At 39.3% G+C, this 10,520-nt stretch overlaps 1 protein-coding gene across 6 annotated transcripts in view; it reads right to left on the bottom strand.

Moving 5' to 3' along the window:
• The window catches only part of Unc13b (unc-13 homolog B), a 187,830-nt gene that overhangs the window by 126,435 nt on the left and 50,875 nt on the right, over positions 1-10,520 (bottom strand). For all 6 annotated transcript variants that reach the window (XM_050155897.1, XM_050155891.1, XM_050155893.1 and 3 more), the window contains 3 exons: positions 9,665-9,782; positions 8,554-8,677; positions 5,960-6,033 (listed from right to left, as the gene is read on the bottom strand). In XM_050155897.1, coding sequence (XP_050011854.1) covers positions 5,960-6,033; positions 8,554-8,677; positions 9,665-9,782 — 316 coding nt within the window. The remainder of the gene's footprint in view (positions 1-5,959; positions 6,034-8,553; positions 8,678-9,664; positions 9,783-10,520) is intronic.

Genomic DNA, 10,520 nt, shown 5'->3' on the forward strand with positions numbered 1-10,520 from the left:
AAACCCTGTCTCGAAAAACCAAAAAAAAAAAAAAAAAAAAGACAAGGATGTGGTTCAGTGGTTAAAAAACTGTTTAGCAAGTCAAAGGCCCAAATTGAATCTTTAGCACTACACATAAATAAATACATAAATAAGCCAGATGCTAGCTGGCTAGCTATGGAAAAAGTAAATAAATAAAATCTATCCACAGCCTGGCATGGTAGTACATACCTAAATACAATCTACAAAAATCAATGCAAAACAGTATACTTTAAAATTGTGTGTGTGTGTGTGTGTGTGTGTGTGTTTAACTAGAAAGGAGATCATGAGAGGAAATGGAGAACCTGGGAAGCTAAAGCAGGAGGACTACAACTAATTCAAGGCCAGCCTGGGCTACATGAGAATTTTTTAAAACATATTATTCTGTATGATAACTTAAAATTAAATTTAAAATGTATATTCTAGCAGGATGGTTCAGTGGGTAAATGCACCTGCATTCAGCCTATCTAAGATCAACCCCTGCCCCCAGTTGTACACAGCAGCAGGAGAAATTCAAGTTCTGCAACTTCCCCTCTGACTTCCAAATATATTTTGTGGTACACACTCATGCATGCACACATAGTAAATGTAATAAAATAAGTAAGTAAAATTTAAAGACTTATAAAGACAGCGAGATGTAGTAGCTAGCACATATCCAGAACTTGGGAGGCAGAGGGAAGTAGACATCTGTGAGTTGGAGGCCAGCCTGGTCTACTTAGTGAGTTCTAAGTCAGCCAGAGCTACAAACTAGAGCCTGTCTCAAAATAAAAAGGAAAAAAAGGATTTATGTGGTGGCATCCATAGGATCAAATATTTGAATGCTTGCTAGAACTGTTTGAGAAGGATTAGGAGGTGTGGGCTTGTTGGAGGAGGTGTGGTGTAGGAGGTCCTTCTATCTATGTATTGCTTTCATTGGTTGAATAAAGAAACTGCCTTGGCCTTTTGCTAGGGCAGCACTTAAGTAGGCATAGTAGGCAGAACTGAATGCTGGGAAGAAGGTCAGAGAGAGAGCTACCATGGAGATGCCAGGTCAGACTCACTGAATCTTTCCCAGTAAGCCACAACCTCATGGTGAATATAGATGATAAGAAATGGGATAAATCGAGACGTGAGTTAGCCAGTAAGGGGCTAGAGATAATGGGCCAAGCAGTAATTTAAATTAATACAGTTTTTGTGTGATTATTTCAGGTGTAAGCTAGCCGGGACAAAAAGCAGGCCCACTCGTTCCTACAACAGAGGTGTGTCACTTATGGGTGTACTTTAACATTTTAAAACCCAAGCCAGGCCTGGTCAGTTAGTGTCTGTCTCTGTCTGTGTCTCTGGTATCTCTCTCTGTGTCTCTCTCTGGTTCTGCCTCCGACTTGAAGATAAATTGTAAACTCTAAGAGATCCAGGCCCCAGCATATCTGTGATCTGTAGCCCTAGCACAATCCCTGAGTACCCTGGCTCTCAGGCCAGAGCCAGTGAAAGAAACACACCCTGAATTTGGGACTTGCATCAGTGAAAGAAACAATTTTCCTTGAACCCAGAACCAAAGAAAAATACTCTGAGTCTGAAATCAGACTTTACCCCTAGAACCAGAGCCTGTCAAAGAAATTCATCCTGGCCCTAAAACTGGAGCCTAAAAGCTATTTTTTTAAAAAAACAAACACAGTTTGGCCCTAAAATCAGAGCCATTTCTGTCCCTGACACAAAACCAACCAATCCCTGAGTAAGGAAGTAGTAACCTCTAGACTAGAGATGACCATGACCTTTCCTAGATCTTTGCCCTGAGGGGGCAGCCAACCCCATGGCTTGGGATTTCCCTCACCCCATGAGGGGGGCAGCCATTCACAAACCTGTAGACTTGAAAATTCCTCTCACCCCATGGGGGACAGTCAATCACATTCCTGTAGGCTTGAAATTCCCTAAGCCCTCTCCTTATAAAAATCTCCTCCCCACACCACTCCAGGTCTCTCCTACTCTGCTCCTGTTGCTGCTATTACTGTCAGCACCGCTGCTGCTGCAGCTCTGGACAGACGGAGGGATCTAAGTTAACTTGCAATAAATACTCTTTGTTTTTGCATTGGATCTGGTCTTGTGGTGGTAATTCAGGGATCTGGACATTGCGCGTAATACTCTCAGCTACTGCTCCAGTGCCATGCCTGTCTGTCATCCACCACACTCCCCAACAGGATGAGCATGGACTAACCTATAAAACTGTAAGTGAGCATCCAATTAAATCCTTGGTCATGGTGTCTCCTCACAGCAATAGAACAGTAACTAAGACACTAATGAAAAGCCAGGTACAGTGGTTCAGTAATCCCAGCACTTGGGATGCTGAGGCAGGAAGATCTCTTTAAATTGAAGGTCAGCTAGAACCACAGAGTGAGACCCTGTCTCAAACAAACAAAAGCTCAATGTTGAGAAAGAGACAATACTTAATTCCACTCTATCCACTGGACAGTAGTTCCGACAGTGGTTCCAATGATGGAGAAAACCTTGTTAGCCAATTATCTTTAAGAGGTAGAGCCCAGGAAAGACATAGTTTTCTGGGACCTGAGGAAAAACCTGTGCAGCACTCAGGTGCTATCTCTCTGTGCCATTCCCGCAGGACACTGCTGTGCTTGGATTTCTCATTTCCTGTTTTGTGAGTTTTCCCCTTATAATAAATAAAAATATAATTGTTGTATCCTTTTGGCTAGCCTGGTTAGGTCAACATTCCAAGACAATACCCACAACATACAACAAAGTTCAGATGCTTAAAACCCTTATTGTTGCTGAGCGGTGGTGGCACACGTCTTTAATCCCAGCACTTGGGAGGCAGATACAGGTGGATCTCTGTGAGTTCAAGACCAGCCTGGTCTACAGAGGGAGTTCCATGACAGGCTCCAAAGCCACAGAGCTCTAGATCTTCTTGTGTCTATCTCCAAAGTACTGTAATTACAGGCCTGTACTACTATGCCCAGGTGTAAGATATCTGAAGCATACACAAGGATGTATTAAGTCATATGTAAATATATATTTCAACTATCAATACCAGTTTTCCTTTCTTCTCCTCCTCTATCTATCCTTTTCTTTTTGGATACACAGGGTATTTAACTTTTGACAATGACAGGCTGCTGTCATCTACAAATGCTGGACCTCATTCAAAGCTACGCTGGGACACGTGTTTGTAGGCTGCAGGTTAGACATGCTTTCTTTAGCATAACAGATCTATCTCCTCAAAAAATTATAACTTCCTTAGAATAAAAATAGTCAAGCTTTATTTCTTCAGTGTACTATAAAATTTATAATAATAAAATCCTTAGTTAATAATAATATGCTAATATGTGTTCACTAAATGTAACATGTGTACCTCACTAATGAAAGATATTGATAAAAGAAAAAAACTACAGGGTAGGGGTGGGAGAGAAGAGATAACTGAACCATCTGCTCAATTTTCTGTAAATCATAGCTACTTTTAAAAATTAAGTCTGCTAAATAAAAATATATGCATAAAATTCAAATGTACAAAGATTTAAAGTTTGGAAAGAGAATAAAATAATATTTAAAGATGCAAAATCTAGCCTGACAGGGCGATGTTGGCACACTCCTTTAATCCCAGCAAAGGCAGATCTCTAAGTTTGAGGCCAGCCTCAAACTCTAGGATAGTCAGAGCTATGTAGTGAGATACCACTGTCTCAAAAAAAAAAAAAAAAAAAAAAAAAAAGGACGCAAAATCTAGCTAAGAATCATTAAACTTGAGAACATTTGTTGAGTAAAGTAAGTACTTTAAAAATAGATATCAAAGTACTAATAATAGTGATGACTTCTTACAAATTTTATTTTATTTATTTACTCCATTATTCCTCAGGAGTTGAAGAGATAACTTAGTGGTTTAGAGCACTTACTGCTCTTCTAAGAACCCAGACTTGATTTCCAGCATCCCATAGGGTGACTCCCAACTATTTAATTCCAGTTCCAGAACATCAGTGCTCTCTTCTGACTTCCACATACACCAGGAATGTACATGGTACACCACTATATATGCAGAAAAATATCCATACACATAAGTATCAAGAATTTGTTTTAAAACATACTATTGATTATTAAGGGATGAAATCAGACTAAATAAATTTGAATTCGACATTAGAAAAAAATCAGAAGAGGAGCCTTTCAGACATAAGTAGATCAAGATGGTAAGTCCTCTTATTAATGACATCTACACAGTGAGTTCCCAAACAGCCAGCACTACAGAGTGAGACCCTGATTCAAAACCATAATGCTTAAGATCCACATAAGAAAGTATTATTTAGGAGTAAAAAGAAGGAATGATACATTCCACAACAATAAAATCTTGAAAACATGCTAGCTGAAAAAAGATGGTCACAAAGAATCCTGCATAATTCCATTTATGTGAAATGTCCAGAATATGCTATAGAAAAACAGAATTTAGTGATTGTCTTTGGCTGACGAGGGAGAAGAATCAAATAAAGATGGTTAAGGGCACAAGATTATGTTATATTGTAATGAAAATGTTCGAAAGTGATTGTAGGGATATATGCACAGACAACGCAGCAAATATTCTAAAAGACACTGAATTGTATATTTAATAGGTGACTGCATGATAGGTATGAATTATGACTCAATAAAGGTGTTAAAGAACAAGGCAGCAGAACAGAAAATAAAGGTGTAAATGTAGTCCTTCTGATCCCTAGAAAGTGAACAGAAAGCAAAAGATTCACAGGGACAAGCATGATGGTACGGACATTAAATATCAACACCAAGAGGCTAAGGTAGGAGGCTCACCAAGAAATCAAGACCAGTCTGGGCTATGTGATGAGCTCAATGCCTTTTTGGGTAATACAGAAAGACTCTATCACAAAAGAGAGAGAGAGAGAGAAAGAGACAGAGAGAGACAGAGAGAGAGACAGAGAGAGAGAGTCCAGACTCTGGACCTGAGCTCCTCATCTGGACCCTGATCCTCAGGTGTTTCTCATAGGTTGCCTTCTTCCACATTTCTCCTAAAATAGCATATATAAAATAGCAGTCAAATGTTATCTCATAACTATTTGTTTCTTTTGTTTGTTTTGTTTTTGTTTTTCAAGATAGGGCTTCTCTATGTAACAGCTTTGGCTGTCCTGGAACTTGCTTTGTAGACCAGGATGGCCTTGAACTCAGAGAGATCTGTTAGTCTCTGCTTCCTGAGTGCTGGAATTAAAGAATGCCATACCTGGCAATTTGTGTTTCTAATAGCTAACATATCTCAAAGTAAATCTCTTTACACAGCCAATAACAAAAGCACTCTCCCATTCCTGATGCCCCAGATGGAGGTGACCGTCTTCTCTTTATACAACAGACTCAGAGCTGGAGATAAGTCTTGACAACAGGACCAAGCAAAGCAATGGTTTAAACAGTGCTAAAAAAGTACACATGATTCAGGATAATGATAAATTAATATCCATAATAATATGAGCAGAAACAGAAGAAATACATTTTACTTCTCTACATAACATAAGAGGGGCTGCTATCAGCTCCTACCTCAACAGCCCAGAGTCAGACTAACACTACCATCTGAGCAGCACTGGGAGAAATAGGAAGAGTGGGAGACGGAGCTTTCTACTGAAATTTGAGATTTTCTCCTGCCCTCATTCATGATAGCGGGCACAGTGTGCATGCCAGTACTCTCAGCCTCAGGAAGCTGTGGCAGTAGGATATCAAGTTCAAGACCAGTCAAGGCTATAGAGCAAGACCCTGTCTCAAAAAGAAACTAAAAATCATAATAATGACAGCTTCATTATTACGGAGTGGGTTGTAGCTCACTGGTAAAGCATGTGTCTGGAAATGTAAAGCCATGGATTAGATTCTCTTACCACAACTGTAATGCCTCATACAATAAGCTCTTGCCCCTCCCTGGAAAATCTATAATGGATGAGAGATTTTCCCCATCTTTCAATATTTCAAATAAAGCAGTTCCTACCTCATTATCATCTGTCAAGGCATTGATTTGCTCCAATTTGTAGGTCCAATATCTGGCTTCCTCCTCTGGGATGTCTACAATAAAAAAGAACAGATGATATTAGCTGGTAATAAGTCAGTCATCAGCAAATAAGACTTTATTTAGACAAATGAATATAATTAGAAAGGTGGTAGTGACAGATGAATTTTAACAGTGTCTCAATTGTTGCCATGAACATTACTATTTCAGAAAGACAATATAATAAAACTACAGTTCCTGATTCTCTTTTTGACGAGGATGAAGCTAAATCTCTGAGAGGATATATATTCTATCTATGGCTGAGTTCCTCCATAAACTATGATTAAAACTGATGTTGGTATGATGCCAAAATTACGGTTTATGTAACCATACCACTTTTCACTCAGCCAGACCACTCCAGAAAAAAAAAAAAAAAAAACACTCCAAGGGATTAGAAGAAAAGCTATACTTTGGGATATAAAGATGTTTAAATTTTTATTTTGCCTTCAAAAAATTAAAAATACAGGCAGGCACAGTGGTATGCATTTCTAATTCAATATATTCAGTAAGCTAAGGAGATAAGATTACAAGTTCATGGTCAGCTTGTGGGAATATAGTTAAAATAACTAAAAGAATCTCAAAGGAATATTTGTACATCAAAGCTCATAACAACATTTAGTCACACTGGTCAAGAGTTAAAGTACCCATGTCCATAAATGATGAAATAGATAAAATAATAAACAAAACAGATAAAAAACATAAATAGATGAAAAATAAAATTACTTACATATACACAATGGAACATTATTCATCCTTTAAAAGGGAAGAATTCCAAGCTGGTTCTTAGCTCAATGGCAAACAAGGGACAGGAAAGCACCAGAAGGATGAGGCAGGAGGATCACAGTGAGTTTGAAGCCAGCTGGAAACACATAGTTAAGTTCAAAGCTGGCCTGACTACAGAAATGGCTCTGTCTCAAAACACACACACACACACACACACACACAAAAACCTTCAAGACTGTTATAATTTGTGTTTTAAGAGTATGAGGCCAAGATTACAACACACTCCTATAAGACCAACTCTTAGAATACTTACATGGGAAGATCACAAGACTGAGGCCAATTTGTCCTAACAAGTTAAGTTCTGAACCAGCCTGAGCTACATTAACCACACTGCCCCTAAAAATATTAAAATTATAAATAAAAGAGTTTGAAAGGTCATATATATGCTTATAGACTGAAGGACTATATTCTTTTTTTAATATTTATTTATTTATTATGTATACAATATTCTGTCTGTATGTATGCCTGCAGGCCAGAAGAGGGCACCAGACCCCATTACAGATGGCTGTGAGCCACCATGTGGTTGGTGGGAATTGAACTCAGGACCTTTGGAAGAGCAGACAATGCTCTTAACCTCTGAGCCATCTCTCCAGCCCTGTATATTCTTATATAGCCTACAAGAATATGAACTGGCTTGGGAAGGAGACTTAACTTTCACTTGTCAACTCTTTAAAGCATTACACAGTTGTGCGCCACATAACATATTAGTCAAGAACAAACTGCAAGCTAGACCTTAGTGATGGCGCATGCCTTCAATCCCTGCACTAGGGAGGCAGAAGCAGATGGAGATACATACCACTGGAGGCTGAGGCATGACAATTGCTCTGAGTTCAAAGTTAGTCCTGAATTTAGAGTGGTCTCAAAAATCCAAAAACTAAAAAATCAATTAAGTGTATTCTTTTTTCAGTGCTCTTTAATCTTAAATTAACAAAACCGAGTGAATATTCACTTCAAGATGGTCTTTTTTAAAGACTAAATCTAAAAGTTAGAAATTTCATGTGATTTAGTAAGTAGTAACAGAAACCTATAACAACTTGAAGAGTATACTCTTTTTTAAAGTGTTTTCTTTTCTCTCGGGGGCATTAAGACAGAGTTTCACTGTGTAGATTGGCTGTCCTGGAACTCATTCTGTAGATCATGGATAAGATCTGCCTGCCTCTGCTAATTAAAGGCTTGTGCCACCACTGCTTCACTACGTTTAGTGCTTCTTGTTTGTTGGTAGAGTCTCACTGTGTGGCCCTATCTTAAGCTTGCTGTGTAGACTAGGTTGACCTTATATTTCTTTTTTCTTTTTCAAGTTTTATTTATTTATTTTCTATATATGGTGCTCTATCTGCATGTAAGCCTTTATGCCAGGAAGAAGGCATCAGATCCCACTACAAATGACTGTGAGCCACCATGTGGCTGCTGGGAATTAAACTCAGGACCTCTGGAAGAACAGTCAGTGCTCTTAACCACTGAGCCATCTCTTCAAACCCCTGGGCTTGTATTTTTAAGGATCCTCCTAATTCCACTTACATAGCACTGGGATTATAGGCATGACCCACCAAGCTCAGATAATGTGTAATCTTTAATGAAGACCAATATACTTCACCTTGGGTTAAATGCCATGGGGCAAAGAATGGATGAATACATATGCCTCTAGAGAAAATGGCTAAGCAGACAAAACAGACATTGACAAAAACATCAGACAATCTCAATCAATATCGTAAAGAGAATTAAATCATTTTAAAATCTCATCAAAATAGACTCACCGAAAGGCAATTCAAATCTTGTATCAAGCAAAATTTTATGAGGAGTTGGGTTTTTAGTTCCACAGATCTCATCATCTTTCATTAATGTCTCTGCCTCCAGTGTAGACCACTCCCCAGGTCCTTCCTAGGAAAAAAAAGGACTAAGATTAAACTTTATTGGCTCCCTTTGTAGTTCAAGAGCCAGGTGCTTTCTTCTGAGTTCCCTTCTTCAAGAGCCTCAGAGGACCACTCACATCCAGATAATAGGGCAGAAAAACCATTACCACCACCCTCTCTGTGACTCTGCTTTCCCCTGTTGAGATGGGGACTCCGGCTGGGGTCAGCTTTCACTGTGTGTTCAGCTCTGAAGTCCTGGTAAGGACAGATTTTCCAGAGTACTAAGCTTTAAAAGTATGCATCAGTGTGAACCAATACTCAGTCTCGGGATTCTTAATGACTAAGTCACTGGACAATTGTCACTGAAAGACTTGAATAAAGCTGCTATAGAAATGAGCTGCTTCTCTGCCTAGAGGAGCAGACTTATCAAAACTCAAAGAAATATAGAAAATGAAGTCAATGCCTTCAACATCCCCACTTCCAGTGGAAGCTTGTAGTGCACAGTCAGGCTAACAGGAAAAGAACAGCTTCTTTGCAAATTTGTATTTACAGTGATATCTAAGTCAAATCTGAGATGGTGGACTGAGAGTTTGGCCTAAATATGAATAGAGACAATAAAAATACCTACCACCACATCTGGCAATTCCTTATATCCAAACTGGTCTGAAACCAGTTGCCTGGGGAGTAGCTCAGAGAAAGAAAACCCCAAAATAGTATCCAGCCAGTTGGTTTAATGGCATTCTTCCCAGGACAGTGTCTAAGATGAGGATTTCAGACCACACACACATTACTGAGACGAGACTATCTATCTGATAGTCCTGTCACAGGACACAGGGAAGAGCAGTTTAAGGACAACTTCCTAACCCTCTGGTTGAGGTCAGAAGTGCAGACAGCAAATGCCCTCTAATTAGACAAGGATCAGGTATGCATGGATAAATATTAGCTGAAGTAGAGCTAAGATGAAGGAAGGCAAAGGTGGCAACCATACTTCCAAATAGGCAACACACTGACTTACCTCATCTGACTGACGAATAGTCTTCAATGCGATCCACACGGTCCCCACCATTGTGTCCCATATCAGTCCTTTATTCCATACCTCCACACTTAGGCCCAGGTCCAGACGACTGATCTCACTAATGGGAAAAAGAAAGCCCTTTGAGGAGAGTCGGGTGACATGGAAGAAAACACTATTAATCCCTACTTTCCTATCCTTAAACACTTTTCACTACTATCTATTTTAGGAAAAAATCTAAGTATCCCTGAATGCTGCAAACACACTTTCCATTTCAAGAAACCTATAACAGTTATCCATAGTATAAGGTCATGGCTGGACATGGTGGTATATGCCTGTAATTTCAGAGTGTAGGAGGCTGAGGCCAGAGAACTACAAGTTCAAAGCCAGTCAGTGCTACATAAACTCTAGAAGGGATGGGGCAGAGGATATAAAGAGGGGTGAGAGAAAAAAGGAGAAAAATTTGTTTTTATATTTTATTGCTATTGTTTAAGACAGAGTTTCCAAAAATGTATGATTCAAGTTAAGATCTAGAGGCCTGCTATACAACATAGCACCTACAATTAACAAAAAGTTACTATGAACTTAAGTGTGTATGTATGTTCAATCTCCCTGTGCTGTATATGTAATAGGTCTAGTTTTATACAGTGATTATACCTCAACAAAAGCAGAAAAGGAAAGAAGTGAAGGAGATAAGAAAGAAGGAAGGGGGGGCTGGAGAGATGGCTCAGCGGTTAAGAGCATTGCCTGCTCTTCCAAAGGTCCTGAGTTCAATTCCCAGCAACCACATGGTGGCTCAGAACCATCTGAAATGAGGTCTGGTGCCCTCTTCTGGCCTTCAGGCATACACACAGAAAGA

Source organism: Alexandromys fortis, unplaced genomic scaffold (genome assembly GCF_014885135.2).
Source record: "Alexandromys fortis isolate MF-2015 unplaced genomic scaffold, M_Fortis_MF-2015_v1.1 scaffold_92, whole genome shotgun sequence".
Lineage (NCBI taxonomy): Eukaryota > Metazoa > Chordata > Mammalia > Rodentia > Cricetidae > Alexandromys > Alexandromys fortis.